The sequence below is a fragment of the Aethalodelphis obliquidens genome, unplaced genomic scaffold (assembly GCF_003676395.1).
Source record: "Aethalodelphis obliquidens isolate GAN/ISIS:26980383/991018 unplaced genomic scaffold, ASM367639v1 scaffold2, whole genome shotgun sequence".
NCBI lineage: Eukaryota > Metazoa > Chordata > Mammalia > Artiodactyla > Delphinidae > Aethalodelphis > Aethalodelphis obliquidens.
In genome coordinates this window covers 38,021,075-38,038,683 of record NW_020837946.1, presented here as the reverse complement: position 1 = coordinate 38,038,683, position 17,609 = coordinate 38,021,075, and the positions used below count along the sequence as shown (strand labels likewise).

Genomic DNA, 17,609 nt, shown 5'->3' with positions numbered 1-17,609 from the left:
TATTTGCCTATGAATTTAAGATACTCCCCAAATGAATTTAACCTATTTCAGCATGCTTATTTTTAATATAATTTACTTTTACCTTTTACAAACTGAGCTTGCACAACATAAAAAGTTCTTGGAAAAAGCTCATTTATATGACAGAGCCCACAGATTTTATTGGATTATGAATTATAGCATCATATGAGCAAATGAAATCTTAATATGATATCCATTTAGCCAAAAATATTAATTTTCTTGAAAATCAGGAATGAACTTTCATTTTTAGGAAGTATCAAACATGAAAGCATCACCTTAAAGCCAGGGGTGGCCAACTATGGTCTGTATGCCAAGAATGGCTTTCAGATTTTATTAACGTGAGAAAAAGAAGAAAAAAGGAGAAAGAAGAAAAAAGAAGTAGCTGCAGTAGTGGCAGCAGTGGCAAGAGACTATATATGGTCTGCTGAAATACTAATATCTGGTGCTTTACAGAAAACGTTTACAACCCCTGCCTTACAGTTTCTATTCACAAGGCAATAAATAATCGACAAGGAGTCGCTCTTACCTGTCCAAGTATTTGTGAAAAGGAAGTCTTAACTGTCACCTAGTTTAAAACAATTATTAAAAAAAGGTTATTTTCCCTAAACTCTAGTTCACATTTTATTAAACTGAGCACTAAGCATAATCATTAATTTTTTTATAATGATGAACCTAAAGGTACTCAAGATCTTCAAAGAATTCTCTGAACCATCAACATTTAATTTGTATCAACTGTGGTTTTGCTGTTCAATATTTTTTCTGTAATCTAATTCTTTCCCAATTGGATGAATGCTATGATACGTGGTATCATATGATACCGTGATACGTGGTAACCCTTTACTAACTAGAATATTTAATTAATCAGAATATCTTATTACCAGATCATACAAGCTAAAGGAATTTATTGAATGATTGAGTCAGAAACTATACGTATGTTTGCTGAAAAATTAAGCACAAATTGATCAACTTACTTATGTAACTCGTACTTTAAAATCTCAAACTCGCAATCATATGGTACTAAATATAGTTAAGCTAAACCACTTCTGAGTAAATTTCATAAAAATAGGTTTCACATGATATAATACCAGGAACAAACAGATCACATGTAATAAAATTTGAGCCAAGACAACATTTTAAAAAGAAATTCATCATTAATTATCTCTGCCATAAATATACCTCTTTTGATATTAGGAAGTCTGGAAAAAGGAAATTCATCTTTCATAGAGAAGTTGTAAAATAACTATATTTTGTCAATACATGGACTTTAAAAAAAATAAAGTATTTGTAAAAATATGGACGTTAAGAGAATGTGCAGTACAGCCAAATTACTAACACAATTCTTTCTATCTCTACAGTAATATTAGAAATATGAAGGCACAAGCTGAAAACCATTATATCCCTGCAAAATCCTTCAATGCTAGAAACAGAAAGCAAGATATCAGAGCATTAATAAATTCCATGAAATCTAAAATAACTCATAATATAGGTCAAACTGAAGCTTGTAGGACAGATTATATTCACTTGACCTACCAATTCTAGTTTACCCTAAGAAAGTTAGCTCTAATAAAGAATCCAAATTAAAGCAACTGAGTAGAAATAAGATATTCCACATAAACCAAAACCACCATTGAAATATATACTTCAAGCACTTAAATCTGGAATCCTTAGAAGCTGGTATGTTCTTATACAAAGAGGAACTCTTTTAGTTCATGAATCTACATGTAAATAAAATGTTACTGTTGAGTCCATTTCCCTTCTCTCAGTGCAGAGATCTACTGTGATGGTAAAACAAACCCAACAGGTACTAAATTGCACATATTAATGATTAATAGAGCTTAAAATAATGAGTGAAAATAAGATCCTTAAGCTTATCCAGTAGTGCTGGAGAATATATATCATGCCAGTTACTGCAGTATAGCCATGTCAGCTGATTTCATGAAGTTCTTCAATTTATGGAGGATCCTGGACTTGGGCTTCCAAACTGAGAAGGTTAATCTGCAGTCTCAATTTGTATTTTATTTTCTATTACTTATCAAGATACATACTTTCAATGGTCCAGCTAAGGAAATACTGAGGTGGTGCTAACAGGCAAAATGGAGACTATTTAAAGTATCATAAGTAACTAACTCTCTCATATTAATTGGCTTTCGCATCACCATATATCTGAGGCAAATATAAAAATATATTTCCAGTTTAGTCTATAACTAAATCCTAAAAACTAAGCAAACATATAACTTACCTCATATTGACAGTCTGATGATGTATACATTTTTAATAATGCTACATGGCTGTCATTTTCTGGTTGAGCAATATGGAGTTTCACAGAAATTTCTGTGGAAGATGGAACCCTGAAAAGATAAACATCAGTTCTCAAATACAAAATGCTGTGAAATAACCATGGCTAAGTCAATCCTCAGCACAACACAGTGAAATAACGTAAGGAGGCTAGATGCCACACGTTACTATGGATTGACACTTTTCCAGTCGTATCACAGCTCCTTCTAGGACACAGAAATTGGGGGAGAGGGTGGAAAGGGGTTCATGTCTGAAGCAAGTAAGGTTTAAATTCTAGATCGCTTAAATAAGAATACTATATGGTATCTTATAATATTATATTATCTTATGGGCACAATGTTACATAAAGGATACCTACATTTTACTAAGAGGCCCTGTAATAATTTCTCTAAAATTTTATTATGATTTAAATAAACAGACTAAGTAGAATATGTATTATTCAAAAACAACAAAGTTTAAGGTAAATTCTTTCATATACTTACTGAGCAATGGTTAGTGAATCTTCATAAGACCAGGGAATATGAAGTTTATAGATACTAGTAATTTCTTCTGTGGAAACATAAAGGAAATATGTATTACTAACCTTATGTTACTAAGGTTACTACTATAATACCTAACTATTTACACAATACTCATTTCATTAAAAAATAATCAGTAAGAGTTATATCACACAATAAATTATGGAGAATTACTTAATAATAATGTTTAATTAGACCTACAACAAGATATTAGAGCATATGGGAAGTGTAAGAAACTGGAAAAACATTAAACAGCTAAATCTCAATTACTACTACAATAAAACAGCAAGATATACAGTATTTTTAAAACGTGGATATTTAAACTGAAACAGACGAAGATGCTTACTGTTAAGAAAGGGTCTATGTTAAATCTATTTGGAAATATAAACAGCTTTTCTATTATCATATATTTAATATTAATTTACATAAAATATATGGAAAAATAAGTATTACAGAAAATTCAAGTGAAGACCTAATGATTCTTCAAATGACAATACTATTTTTTCAGAAATACACTTACCTTTCACTCCTGAGCACTTGCTTACCACGTTGACTTTAAAAGCTTGGTATATCTAATAGAGTTTGACCACAAAAATTTAAAAAAAAAACAAGTTTATAAGCTTGTTTAACTAAACAGTAAAGTAAAATCAAGTCCTGTTATTGTCAAGATAATTAATTACCTGTCCAAAGTTCAGAAGCTCTATATTATAGAACAGGCCACTTGTATTTAATATCACTTTCCTTGAAGACAACCCTATTGAATTAAAAGTACTGTATTACTTAGAATACCAAAAAAAATTTTTTTTAAGTACAAAAGTACTGACTGCTTAAACAATGTCTAAAATAATGCCAACAGATTTTTAACATTAGAAAATAGTTTATAAGTTCTTGCTTTCAGTATGGAGGAGTGAACTCCTAAAAATCCAATCTTTCTTCAATAAATTTTGAACAAAGCATAACATTTATAATGACTTTCAATGACATTTATGTGTTTTAAAAAATCACTACATAGTTCCAATTTCAAAAAGGTATGCTTTCTTGGTAGTTTTTTTTTTTTTAACATTTTAATAAAATTTTAAAAATCGCATCCACTTACATGTGAATGCCTTTGGATAAGAATATGCAAATGCAAGTGTTCAGATGCTTCTTTGAAAAGAGAAAACAATAAGACAAACCTCCACTGTGCAATAGACAGAAAAGGCTTGAAATATTTTACCAAGTATATCACTGAAATTCTATTAATTAAAAAATAAATACTGTATGATGTTAAGATTCTGTCAGTCACATTTAGCACCAGTTAAAACACATAACCAGTTTTTTCATAATGTTGCATTATCATAACTATATTATAGGATGTATACTTGGAGTTAAGAAAAAAAAGACTTAGGAAATATTATCAACATGTAAACAAATTTGCTAAGTACAAGGTGTACCATTAATCTGTGATTAATAAATCACTTTTAAAACACATGCTAACTTACACATTCAACTACAAACCATTTTAATAAGTACCTAATGTAACCAATATTTTAAAATACAGCACTGAATTTAAGGCACCTCAAAATGAATACGAGAAAAACTGGTAAATATGAGGTATACTTCACATTCTACTTAATCTAATTTAAAATACCATTCACTGTGGTACCCTTCTTCACAAGTAAGATGGCCTAACTTTTGGGTGTTTAAAAAATTCTAACAGGAGGTAAGAAATAATTTAACATTTTGCTTTCCACTATGGCAAAAGGGAAATCAGAAGCTGAACACTTTACTAATTAAAAAAAAATTTGTGTTTTAGCCTGACTCACACCTTGAAGATTTTAGAAAGAACATCATTATTAAAATGCTGGGGCTTCCCTGGTGGCACAGTGGTTGAGAGTCCGCCTGCCTATGCAGGGGACACGGGTTTGTGCCCCGGTCCGGGAGGATCCCGTGTGCCGCGGAGCGGCTGGGCCCGTGAGCCACGGCCGCTGAGCCTGCGCATCCGAAGACTGTGCTCTGCAACGGGAGAGGCCACACAGTGAGAGGCCCGCGTACCGCAAAAAAAACAAAAACAAAATGTTGATAGGCCCATTTGGAAGATTGTTTAAAATCAACAAATAAGCCGCAAGTGTTCGATTGTGTTATAATTTAAAATGTGAGACAGTCACCAGTAATCAAAGCATAAACTTCCCTGAATGTTCTCACTTTTAAAACAGTTCAAGTCTTAATTTATTATTAAATCTAAGATATCAAAAGTATTGGTGGACATCAGTTACATACTATTGTCAGAGTATATTTTAGCAACAATAAAATTTTCATTTTGTCACCTGAAGAAATCAAGACCCATTTTTCTTTTAATAGATTAACTTTAAAATTGCTTAGCATATTCCAGAAGCACCTATATCCATTATGTCTAGGAAAGCAGTTTCCTATCATTATACAGTATTAATCAGTTTAGCTGAGCATAAATTAAAACAAGGAGAATTTGCCTCTATGAACATGGAATTGAATATGGTATGTGTAATCATGGAGTCACAATTACAAAAATTTGAGCTAGGGAGGGTAGATCTCTTATTTTATAAGCTTGCTATTTTTTTAAAACAATTATTTTATTTATTTATTTATTTTTGGCTGCATTGGGTCTTCGTTGCTGCGCGCCGGCTTTCTCTAGTTGTGGTGAGCGGGGGCTACTCTTCATTGCTGTGCGGGGGCTTCTCATTGCGGTGGCTTCTCTTGTTGCAGGGCACAGGCTCTAGGCTTCCAGGCTTCAGTCATTGCGGCATGAGGGCTCAGTAGTTGTGGCGCACGGGCTTAGTTGCTCCGCGGCATGTGGAATCTTCCCAGACCAGGGCTTGAACCCGTGTCCCCTGCATTGGCAGGCGGATTCTCAACCACTGTGCCACCAGGGAAGTCCAAGCTTGCTATTTTTAATGAGGTAGGTGGTTTAGAGTTGTCATTTCTGTATTGTTCTGTGTATTCTTCAACCAAAAAAAAAAAAAAAAAGGTGGGGGAGGGATAAAAATCTTAAAGGAAGTTTCCTCTCTCAAGTAACAGATTCTTTTCACGAATGGAATACGAAAGAAAAATACTGAAAAAATTGGGCATGCCAAAAGAGCACAAGAGCCAACTTAACAAGAGCTCCCAACATCCAAAGCTGAAGCAACTTAAGCCAAAAAAAAAAAAGTAACAATAATATTCCATTATATCCCAATAAATAAAATAAATATCCATAAGTCCATAGTGACATAAATAAAAAATGAATAAATGGGAGAAAAGGGACAACTTTCCCTTAGGAAGAATTCCAATAATTATAGAATGCCAGTAATAATTGCTTCAGACTAGATAAACCAATGGATGCTAAAATTAGTGGGTTATTTTGAAGAAAAACAGGACACTTACACATTCTCAAAGTATCTCCCCCAAGATATTTATTAATCACAAAGAGAAAAGCAAAGCAGTAACTTTACAGTGGAGAAACCTGGCAGACAACACATTAACCAAGAAGTGATCAAGGTCCACATCATTAGTAATTAGACACAGTGACATCATGTATCCTCTGATATGATACACTGAGAAGTTCACATTGCTCCTGTGATATTCTTGCCCAAAATGCATAACCTCAATCTAATTATAAGAAAGCATTAGACAAAGCCAAATAGAGAGATATTCTACAAAATAACTGGCCAATACTCTTCAAGGGCCTCAAAGTTATAAAAGACAAAGGAAGACTGAGGAACTATCAAAGATCAGAGGAAACTAGGGAGACATGACAACTAAATGCAATATGGGAACCTGGAGAACACTGGTGGAAAATCCAATGAAAACCAAATAAAACTGTAGTTAACAGTATTGTACCAGTGCTAATTTCTTAGTTTTGACAATTTTATCGTTTATGTTAAGGTGAATGAGAGCTATGTGGGAACTCTACTCTTTCTGTGATTTTTCTGTAAGTCTAAAATTATTTCAAAATAAAATTTAAAGGAATAGTTAGTTATGTGTATGTTACCACAACAACAAAAAAAGGGAAATATTTAGAGCAATCTTGAAACCTTCAGACGGCAGGTAGTAATTTATATCTTAGAATAAACCTTTTATAAAAAGGGCCTATATGTAGTATAAGTTCATGTGAAAACACATACACACAGACAATTACCTGCAAATGTATATGATCACGGATACGTTTATTTTAAAGTTCATTTCTGGGACTTCTCTCATGGTCCAGGGCTAAAGAATCCGCCTTACAACATAAGGGACGTGGGTTCGATTCCTGGTCAGAGAACTAAGATCCCACATGCCGTGCAGCAACTAAGCCCGCGCACCACAACTGCTGAGCTCACATGCCTCAACTGGAGAGCACACATGCTGCAAACTACAGAGCCCACACGCTCTGGAACCTGTGCGCCACAGCTACAGAGCCCACGTGCCCTGGAGCCTGCACACCACAACTAGAGAGAGAAAACCCACACGCCACAACTAGAGAGAAGACCGGGTACCACAACGAAGAGCCTGGGCGCCGCAAGGAAAGATCCTGCGTGCCTCAACGAAGATCCTGTGTGCTGCAACTAAGACCCAACGTGGCCAAAAATAAATGAAATAAATAAATAATTAATATTTAAATAAATAAATAAAGTCTATTAAAAAAAATAAGGTTCATTTCTCAGAAAATGATTGCTGGCCTACTTAAAAATCAAACCACTAAGCCATATCACGTGGTTATTCTAAGAACTACACTTGAAATACACAAAAACACTTAATGTTAGGGCTCTGCATTATTGCAACTAACTGGCAAAATAAATCAACACTCTTAAAAACAGAAGCAATTCTTAAGATTTCCAAAATCAAAGTACTTACCAAAGGAAAAAAGATGAGTTACAGGAAGCTGTATGGATCTTGTCTCTTTTTTAAAGAATTCACAATCTACAACAAACTGGAATATAAAACATTGATTTATTAGGAAAAAATAGAATTAAATTTATAGTAAAATATCTTCACTTGATATCTGAGTAGAAGACAAAAATCTATAAACTTCAGCTTTGAAGAAGGTATTATTTATTATCTATTACACTCTAACCCTGGTTATATTTAGGGGGCATGAATTCCTCAAGGAGAGATGCTAAGCTAAGAGAATTTGGTGACAAAGCCTAACTTAATAGATAAATTATTAGAGGGTCATTTCTGTAAGAGCAGATGTACAGCAAAGTTTTCTTGCAGCTAGTTTCAGGTGTTTATAGAAGAGGGACCATAAACGATGGATCAAAGCATTAAGAGCCAAGATTAACTCAAGATAATTAAGAATTTAGGTAATATATCTCTGAATTCTTTCATACTCAAAAAGAAATGTGATTTTGTTACATCTTTTCAAAAATTGCATATTTAGTATGTTTCAGCAGTCTAATTAGACTACAAAAGGCTTTTGGAGACATACTGCCATTCATCTACAGATGGCTAATGTTATTCATGTAAGATTATTTCAGGCTAAACAGATTATAATAAATGGCAAAGAGATTCACTATGTACAAAGGAAAAAAAACCACTATCTCAAAAAAAGTGAACCTAAAATGTGACATCTGCATCACTGCAATCTCTGTAATGGCATTTCTTATCTAATAACATTTCTACAGTGGCATAACGAACCTTGCTCTCAGCTGTCTACAATAAGAACAGTTTCATTAAAATCATTTCCACAATCCAGCCAAATTACTCTGATCTATTTATATGAGCTGAGGAAGAAATTAATTCGATGCCTAACTGTAGCTAGCAAGTAGTTTGCTGTCTACAATAAGTGGAAAGTCAGTGGGGTCTATCCTATGCTTTTCCAGTAACTACACCTTGGATTGTATTTTAAGCTATGTTATGTTGTTTGCCTCTTGGGTAGAGTTTTGACTGTTTTTGAAAATGAAAAACAGATGAGGGAAAATGAGAATGTACACACACAAGGGAATAAAAGAAAAAAACTAAGGGGCTCTGCTTTTATTTTTCCCTCTTTAATTAGAAGGCAAAGAACACTGTCAGATATTTTCACTACAGAAAACAGCTGTTATAGAGAAATCATTTATTCAACAGGATAATTCATTATATTTTTACAAGTATCTTTGGGTGACACATTGCCTGAGACAGGGAAGCAATTTTAAATCACTTTAACAGGTATTTAAAATAATACAACTTTTATTATTGCTTTAAAAATTTGGCCATTTCTTTATGGAATAAACCCTTACCCAAAAAAGAAAGAATTCAAGAGTCTGTCTCTGAAATATACAATGTAAGTAAATTTCTAATGGACTTAATTATTTTGTTTTCCGTCATCAAAAAATGCAAGTAATTCCACATTTACACTTGGAAAACTATATTAAGATGATTAGTTGACTTAAGAAAATTTTGAACTGCCTATTTAAATATATGTATCCTGGGCTTCCCTGGTGGCGCAGTGGTTGAGAGTCCGCCTGCCGATGCAGGGGACGCGGGTTCGTGCCCCGGTCCGGGAGGATCCCACATGCCGCGGAGCGGCTGGGCCCATAAGCCATGGCCACTGAGCCTGTGCGTCCGGAGCCTGTGCTCTGCAACGGGAGAGCCCACAACGGTGGGGGGTCCGCGTGCCGCAGGAAAAAAAAAAATATATATATATATACATTTAAATATATGTATCCTTCTGATGATGGGCTATAACAGACACATAAAAATTATGAAAGGCCTAAGTTACCATCCTTGTGAGATTGGGTATGCAACACTAGAGTCAGCAGTGTTACTTTCCAAAGAGCGTTAAGACACATTAAGTATTTATTAGGCCACTAAGACTGGCTATTTGCGAAACGCTCATTAATTTCTTGGAATAACCAAGGAAGCCCTTTCCAAGTTTGGGAAGATGTGAAATTCATTCAAAACCAACTTACCTGAAAGAAAAACCCTTAAAGAGAGCTTTTAGTATTGAAGATGTTGAATTACCTCTCACTTGAGCTAAGCAAAACAAAACAATGAATCCATTATAAGGTACTCGTGAGACTCAATCTTTGAGACTTCTCCTAAGTACATCCCCTTTTCTTTTTTCCTTTAAATTTTCCTATGATATTGGCCCCAAATCTCATTAACTTTCTCATTCAAGAAACATTTTTTTGAGCATTTATGTGGTAGTCACTAAAGGTTGAGGATGCAAAGTAGAGTAAAACCTATCTGGTTCTTACTCTGAATGAATTCATACTATGGTGATGGCAATAAAGACATAAACAAATAAATTATAACTCGGTATAATATAGTCCTCAAAGAAGTTATAAACAAAATATCCTGGGAATAAGTAAGAGGCTACTGGAATAGTCTAGAAAAGGAAAACAAGGGACACTTCGGCTAGATCTTGAAGGGTAAGTTTGCTGGATGAAATGTGGAAAGGGGAGTAGAGCGTCTTTTACCTCCATCTTCTTTCCCTGCCTACTTCTCTCAAAAATCACCATCCTTTTATTTCTACTCCCACTTCACTAGTACAAGCTTTCATAATCCTATATGAGGTGACTGTTCTCTCTTTTTCTAATCTATCCTATACTATAAATAGATTCATTTTCCAAAATAAATAGCTCTGATCCCATTACTACCATGGTGAAAAATCTTTCACTTCCCTACTGACTCCTGAATTCTATAAAGTCCTGAATCTTCCAATCAAGGCCCTCCAGAATATGGCCATTAACTACTTTTCCAGACTTTTCTTCCACTACTATTCTACCCATGGTAGCCATCCTTTTAAAACTACTATTTACTTATTCACTATTTTCCAAACGTACTCTACACTGTCCATGTTTGGATCTTACTATTTCTCACTATTTCTTTATCTCAACAGTGCTGTTTATTGTAACTTTCTGCAATGATGTTACTATTGAGCATCTGGAATGTGGCTAATACAACTAAGGAACTGAATTTTTACTTTAATTTTAATTAATTTAAATTTAAATCGCTACATGTGCTAGTGGCTCCTATATTAGATATCCCAGGTCTAGAATATTCATTCTACCTATAAAAACCCTAACTATCCTTTAAGGCAATTTTAAATATCACCTCATAATAATGCCTTTTTTTATTTCATCAATCAGAGATATCTCCCCCTTTAACACTTTTCATGGATTTGCTATATTCTGATTTGTTTTATACATTTTGGATAACTCTTTCATTCTCACCCTTTCCCTGGCCACCAAATATATTTCTCTCCCGCTGCCCAACAGTATGTAGCTTTTTGAGAACAGGGTTCATGTCTTTCTCATTTGTGTGCCTCCTATAATTCCTGGCACACAGTCTTGCACATAAGAGAGTACTCAATAATTAACAGATTTGGGGGCTTCCCTGGTGGCGTAGTGGTTGAGAGTCCGCCTGCCGATGCAGGGGACGCGGGTTCGTGCACCGGTCCGGGAAGATCCCACATGCCGCGGAGCGGCTGGGCCCGTGAGCCATGGCCGCTGAGCCTGCGCGTCCGGAGCCTGTGCTCCGCAACGGGAGAGGCCACAACAGTGAGAGGCCCGCGTACCGCAAAAACAAAAACAAAAACAAATAATTAACAGATTTTGAAAGACTGATAAAGTAGAACTAATTCCCACTTGAAACAAAGAGACTTGGATTTATTCTGCTTAGTTCAAGTTAGAGTAGATGACCCTAATGCTTTAAACAGTCTTAGGTGGATCACCAACCTGGCCACTGTTTCAGATAAGCCCTAAGCTGAAGAATTCATCAAAAAATAATTTTAAATATTTAGCATGAGTATCCCCAAAACATTCTGAAAACAACCTTAATTTGTTTGTTACCTTACTTCCATGAATAGATGGTACATAAACAACAAGATGAGACAAAGATGGATAGTCTTGAAGTCTTAACGTCAGAGACTAAAAAAGGATGAAAAAAAGCTGATTTTATTTCTCAGGATATGTAGAGCTTAAAGCATGTTAAAAGAAAGATAAATTACAAACATTTATTTCTTACCTAGTAAGTCATGAAAAAACTGACTTCAAACTTTATGCTCAGTACTTCATAAAATGCCCATGTTTACATTTTCAGGTCAATGAGCCTGCTGAAGGTCAAATTTCTAATAATTATGTAAATATGGACTGCCAAAAATATTCCTTGAACTGTATCCCTTCATGTAAGATAAATGACATTTAACATTAAATTTAATTATTTTACATAATTATTTCCAGATTTGATGTTTCTTACAATTTGTCTACTTGTTTTGTATAATGTTACAGTATGATTTCTACAGTTATCTTGGTAGTATATGACAAAGAGCATTCAATAGTTGATGAATGAATGGATGCTCAATACGATGGAAGAACTGCAACTTAATCTCAAATGATTCTGATCTAGCCCAAGTAAAACAGTTGCTGGCTAATGATGTGTATGAACATCATTCCCTGGAACTTATTCAGTAACTGACATGAACACAGTAAGTCTAATAATGCACCTCACCAAATGAGCATCTATTCTTTTCTTAAAACTAAAGACCTTATCTTACAGTCCATATTTTGAGGAATGAACAGATTGGAGACTGGTCTACCTAATGAAAACCCAGGCCACCAAATACAGTTTTCAAGTCTTTTATTTTTTTTTCCTGACAGTAGATGTGGCGAGGCTGTGAGTAGTTATATGCTGTGACAATCCGTGTACATTAAGAAATTTCTGTACTTAATACTCTCCACTGTTCTTCCGAAGCACCAATGTGGGCAAGTTGGATAGAGGTTCTAAAGAGAACTGTCAACCAGTGGTCCTCAAACAACCTGACCAGATTCACCTGGGAGTGCTTGTTAAACTCCTGGACTGCACCTCAACTTAGCAAAGTCTCTGCAACACACTTACATATTCCAATGTAAATTAAAGGGCCTTAAGAGAGCCACAGAAACCAAAGTTAAAGGCAACTGAAACCAACCAGACAGGTGGTAGACAATATGAAAGATAAATTAATTAGAAAGAACCATGGTTACTCTGTGTAGCTATCCACTGAGAACTTTTGTTATTTATTCTCAAGAATAATTTTTTTCCTCAAGAATTTTTTTTTTTAGGATCAGAATACTTTAAAAAGATATCAGTGTGTCAAAATACATTTACTTATAAAGTTAAGTTCCCATATAGTTACAATGTCAGTAGGAATTTGGGAAGATAATATTCATGAAATTGTTACACTGACAGGTAAGGTTAGTATGAAGTTTGGACATTTTTCAGTGTTTTAAGGGTAAAATGACCTTAATGCTGAGGCAACACACACAGAAAATCAAACACCAGCGTTTGGATGTCAGAAACACTTCAAGTTCTGCTGCCGTGTGTAGGGCAAAGCTGTGGTGCTAAAGTATGATCTAGGCACAATAGTGACTAGGTAATTTTTCTCATTAACTTAGATTTCTTTTCAAAGTTAATTGTTTTGTTTGTTTTTAGCAATAAGTCCATTTGGGCTTACCCAATTGTTGGTCTGCTGTGGTTTCTGTCTTCATTGTACCATGACACAAAAGTTCCATGTGACTGATGCTGTTAAGGCCCTAAACCGAATTTACAAGTGCTTTGCTGGAGGATTCCATCTATTTATTAACAGTTCAGTCATCAGAGGTGTCAAAGGTGGTATGATTCTCATCTTACATTACCTTTGTTGAGATGATATAAATATGAATAAAACCCACAAGATTTTTTCACTTCAATCTTTCCTTTCCCTTCAACTTCATAGCAAAATAATTTTGTGTGCTTTTTATAAATGGGCTAACACACATATATATAATTTTAATTTTAATTACAATGGAAAAGTTTATTTGCATTTAATAATTATAATCCTTTTGAACTGAGAATGCTTAAGATAGCAGAGGATTATAATCCTCATTTTCTAACTTTTCTCTTCCAGTTTTCTCCCTAAATTCCAGTAGGGTTTTAATGCCGCCTGGCACTTTCTTCTAGTATCCACTATAAAAAGTAAGCAGCTGGAGCTTCCCTGGTGGCGCAGTGGTGAAGAATCCACCTGCCAATGCAGGGGACACGGGTTCAAGCCCTGGTCTGGGAAGATCCCACATGCCACGGAGCAACTAAGCCCATGCACAACTACTAAAGCCCGCGTGCCTAGAGCCCATGCTCCAAAACAAAGAGAAGCCACCGCAATGAGAGACCCATGCAACGCAACGAAGAGTAGCCCCCGCTCGCCGCAACTAGAGAAAGCCCGCGCGCAGCAACGAAGACCCAACGCAGCCAAAAATAAAATAAATAAATACAATAAATAAATTTAAAAAAAAAAGTAATCAGCTGGAAGAACTTGTTCTACTACTCAGCCAGCTGTTTCTTACACTTAGAAAAAACAACACAGGGGTCTAAAACTAGACGAATACATTGTTAAATCTTTGAGACTTAAAAAAAAAAAGGATATTATGATTTAAGAAATAATTTTTTAAAAATAGTAGCAAAGTAACATTTTATCGGTTTTTTTATGATTTATTTCTTCCTAACTCTTAAATTACAGACCGGAAAGGATATCCAAACTGGAAATTCAAGGAAATATTTAATATATCTTATGAATGATTGATCAGTAAGTATACCCTAATACTTCTGTTTTTGCTTTGCTCCTGCCTAGACAGTTAGGATAGAACTAGTGAGAGACCTTAAAAATGTTCTTATGAGTCAAATCACTTATTTGTCTTATCAATACAAAGCCACATGAATGAACATGCACAAAGTAAGATTGACCAAGGTGACACAAAACATAACTGCAATCATTTCAAAGTCAAGTGTAAGTGACTTGCAATCATTCATCCTGTCATCATTCCTCTCATTGGTATAGGACAGAGTGGACTAAACATACAGATAAATAAACATTCATGAGCACAAATAACTAACTGGAGTTGGGAGATGATCGGGACCAACCAGAGGACTTCACATTCAATGCTATGAATATAGTATTCATCATGACAATATATTCTAAAGTATAGATTTACTTGAAGACTAAAAACTATCAACTGGCATATGATTATCAGTTATAATAAATACAATTTGAAAATTAGAACAGATATTTTCATCAAATTTTAGAACTGTTTTATTTTCTCAACAATAGATTTTGTGAGTGTGCAAATTAGCCTTTTGTAAAGATGTGCTGACCTACCACAGTTGCTTAAGGAAATCATTAACAATTATTAAATAAATTCCATGGAGTACTATATAAAAGTAGATAGTTACTGAAGTGCTTAACCACAGATGACACTGAAACTGGAAATTGCTTTGTGTCTTTTTGAGATGCTTACTTCCCTACTGTAGGTCCTCCCCAAAATGAAGTCTGAGTATATTCAACTTAATATTTTAAGACAGACCATTCCAAACAAACCCTCAAATTGAATCTTAAAAATTTATCTATCTCTTAGTATGATGCTATAACATACAGATTTAATTTTATTTAGGATTGATGACTTATAGTTTTCACCTCTGAAAGCTAAAAAATAATTGCATGTTATTCTCCATTAAATGTATTTCCAGAGAAAATATTTCTAAAATGTATATTAGCAAATTTCAAGTTTATTTAATACCTAGAATTAATCAAAGACCATACTGTACATGCCTATATGCTCAAATATTTTTTCACCTGGATATTAACATTCTAAATCCACAATTTACCTTAATTGTTGGCAGCAGTTCAGCTTTCCATGATAAATCAACCCCTTGCCGGCTTGGAAATAAATATGAAAATATAATTAAAGGACAAATATATTAAAGTATTATAAATTATAAATGAGCTTCAGAGCAAAAAGAAACCATCTGTAGACCTACCAAAGACAGTTCTAATGAACTCAAGTCTAATAGGTCTAACACAATACACTTTATCCACATAGTCCTTTGGGGAACAAAACATAGTTTTTCCTAGCAACCAACTATCAATGTTTGCAAAAATTACTAGTATGTTAATTTTCTTTATTTTTAATTTTAAAATCAATACTATAATTTAGTTTAGTAGCAAAATGAGCTTAAGAATATCTGAAGTGGGACTTCCCTGGTGGCACAGTGGTTAAGAATCCTCCTGCCAATGCAGGGGACACAGGTTCGATCCCTGGTCCAGAAGATCCCACATGCTGAGGAGCAAATAAGCCCGTGCGCCACAACTACTGAGCCTGCGCCCTAGAGCCCGCAAGCTACAACTACTGAAGCCCGTGCGCCTAGAGTCCGTGCTCCACAACAAGAGAAGCCACTGCAATGAGAAGCTGGCACACCAAAACGAAGAATAGCCCCCACTCACTGCAACTAGAGAAAACCCGCACGCAGCAACAAAGACCCAACACAGCCATAAAGAAATAAATTTATATTAAAAAGAAAAAAGCAAACTGTTAAGCTTTAAAAAAAAAAAATATCTGGGGCTTCCCTGGTGGCGCAGTGGTTGAGAGTCCGGCGCAGTGGTTGAGAGTCCGCCTGCCGATGCAGGGGACACAGGTTCGTGCCCCGGTCCGGGAAGATCCCACATGCCGCGGAGCAGCTGGGCCTGTGAGCCATGGCCGCTGAGCTTGTGCGTCCGGAGCCTGTGCTCCGCAACGGGAGAGGCCACAGCAGTGAGAGGCCCGCGTACCGCAGGAAAAAAAAAAAAAAATCTGAAGCTATTCTGAAAGTGTGACGAGTATATCTTATGTTGAGAAAAATGAACAGAGGGCCTTATGTTCAAAACACTTACCACATAGAAGTGCTGTTTATGCAGCCAAAAATCCAGCTATTTGTATCCTATTGATTAATAACACAAAATAAAACACACTAAATATTGTAGAAAATAATTATATAAAACAGGCATTTCACTGTTTATGATAGGGTCAGTAGGCACAATGGAAACATAAAATAACAACTTATTGTTTAGAAACGTATTCAAAATGTTCTCAAAAGTCAAACAGGTCAAGGTGAGGCAAAGAAGTCTAATGTCAACATAGACAGGTAAAGCAAGTAACCTGGAGCAGCAGTATGAGAGAGTAACCTGATAGGTTATCTCTCCACAGCATACTGTTAAGCAATTTTCATTTCTGAACCAACACTTTTGGGTTCAGCAATGTCCACACTTTAATTAGGTACTTACATAGAAAGTAACCTATATTTTAACAAAACTAGAAGAGAACAACTAGAGGTAGACTTTCACACAAACAGAAAAAAAAAAAAAAAAATCCAGAGCCAAGTAATTAAAAATAATCTAAGTACAGCTTTTTAGTTTATCATTTAAGTTCTCATTTGATTACTAGGCAGATAACTTTTATGCAACTGAGAATGTGCTTGGATTGAAGCACAATTCCAAGGGTTTAAGACTAAAGCTAGTTGTTACTTTACTAGCGCAGACTGGGAATGCTGCAGAGATGGTTGTGGTATTTTAACAATATTATGTATTCAGCTTCAGTCATTTAAAAGCAGTATGACCCAAGATCTTCACTCTAACTTTTAATGAAGTAGTAAGAGCAATGCTCCAAGATCTAACGATCCAACTACTGAAATCCTACCAGGGCATAAGAGAATGAGAAACACTGCTGAGACAGCTACATATATTTTTCCTTAGTATACAGACAGGACAATAAAAATATCAATCATTTCATTCAATTAATATTTATAAAGTCCATTCCAGGGCCAAGGAATTATGCTAAGCCCTCAAGAAAAATGATGAATCAAGCAGACATAGCCTCTGCCCTCATCAAGCTTAAATAAAATTTTAAGATATTTTTCAAGAATTCGAAAAAGCAAGCTGAAAGAAAACAAACACAATGTGGTATTTCTCTACTCTCCACTGCTGGCAAAATACTTCAGTAAACTCTTTTATCAGTTACCTGTGTTTACCAGAACCACCACGTGACATTATAAAGCAAGGAA

The 17,609-nt window shown here is 35.0% G+C and overlaps 1 protein-coding gene across 2 annotated transcripts in view; it reads right to left on the bottom strand.

Annotated features, from left to right (window-relative positions):
• Window positions 1-17,609, bottom strand: part of PGAP1 (post-GPI attachment to proteins inositol deacylase 1) — a 68,534-nt gene that overhangs the window by 15,309 nt on the left and 35,616 nt on the right. For both annotated transcript variants that reach the window (XM_027125262.1, XM_027125268.1), the window contains 9 exons: window positions 16,444-16,490; window positions 15,402-15,453; window positions 11,582-11,659; window positions 7,662-7,737; window positions 3,512-3,585; window positions 3,352-3,403; window positions 2,796-2,862; window positions 2,258-2,366; window positions 545-583 (listed from right to left, as the gene is read on the bottom strand). In XM_027125262.1, coding sequence (XP_026981063.1) covers window positions 545-583; window positions 2,258-2,366; window positions 2,796-2,862; window positions 3,352-3,403; window positions 3,512-3,585; window positions 7,662-7,737; window positions 11,582-11,659; window positions 15,402-15,453; window positions 16,444-16,490 — 594 coding nt within the window. The remainder of the gene's footprint in view (window positions 1-544; window positions 584-2,257; window positions 2,367-2,795; window positions 2,863-3,351; window positions 3,404-3,511; window positions 3,586-7,661; window positions 7,738-11,581; window positions 11,660-15,401; window positions 15,454-16,443; window positions 16,491-17,609) is intronic.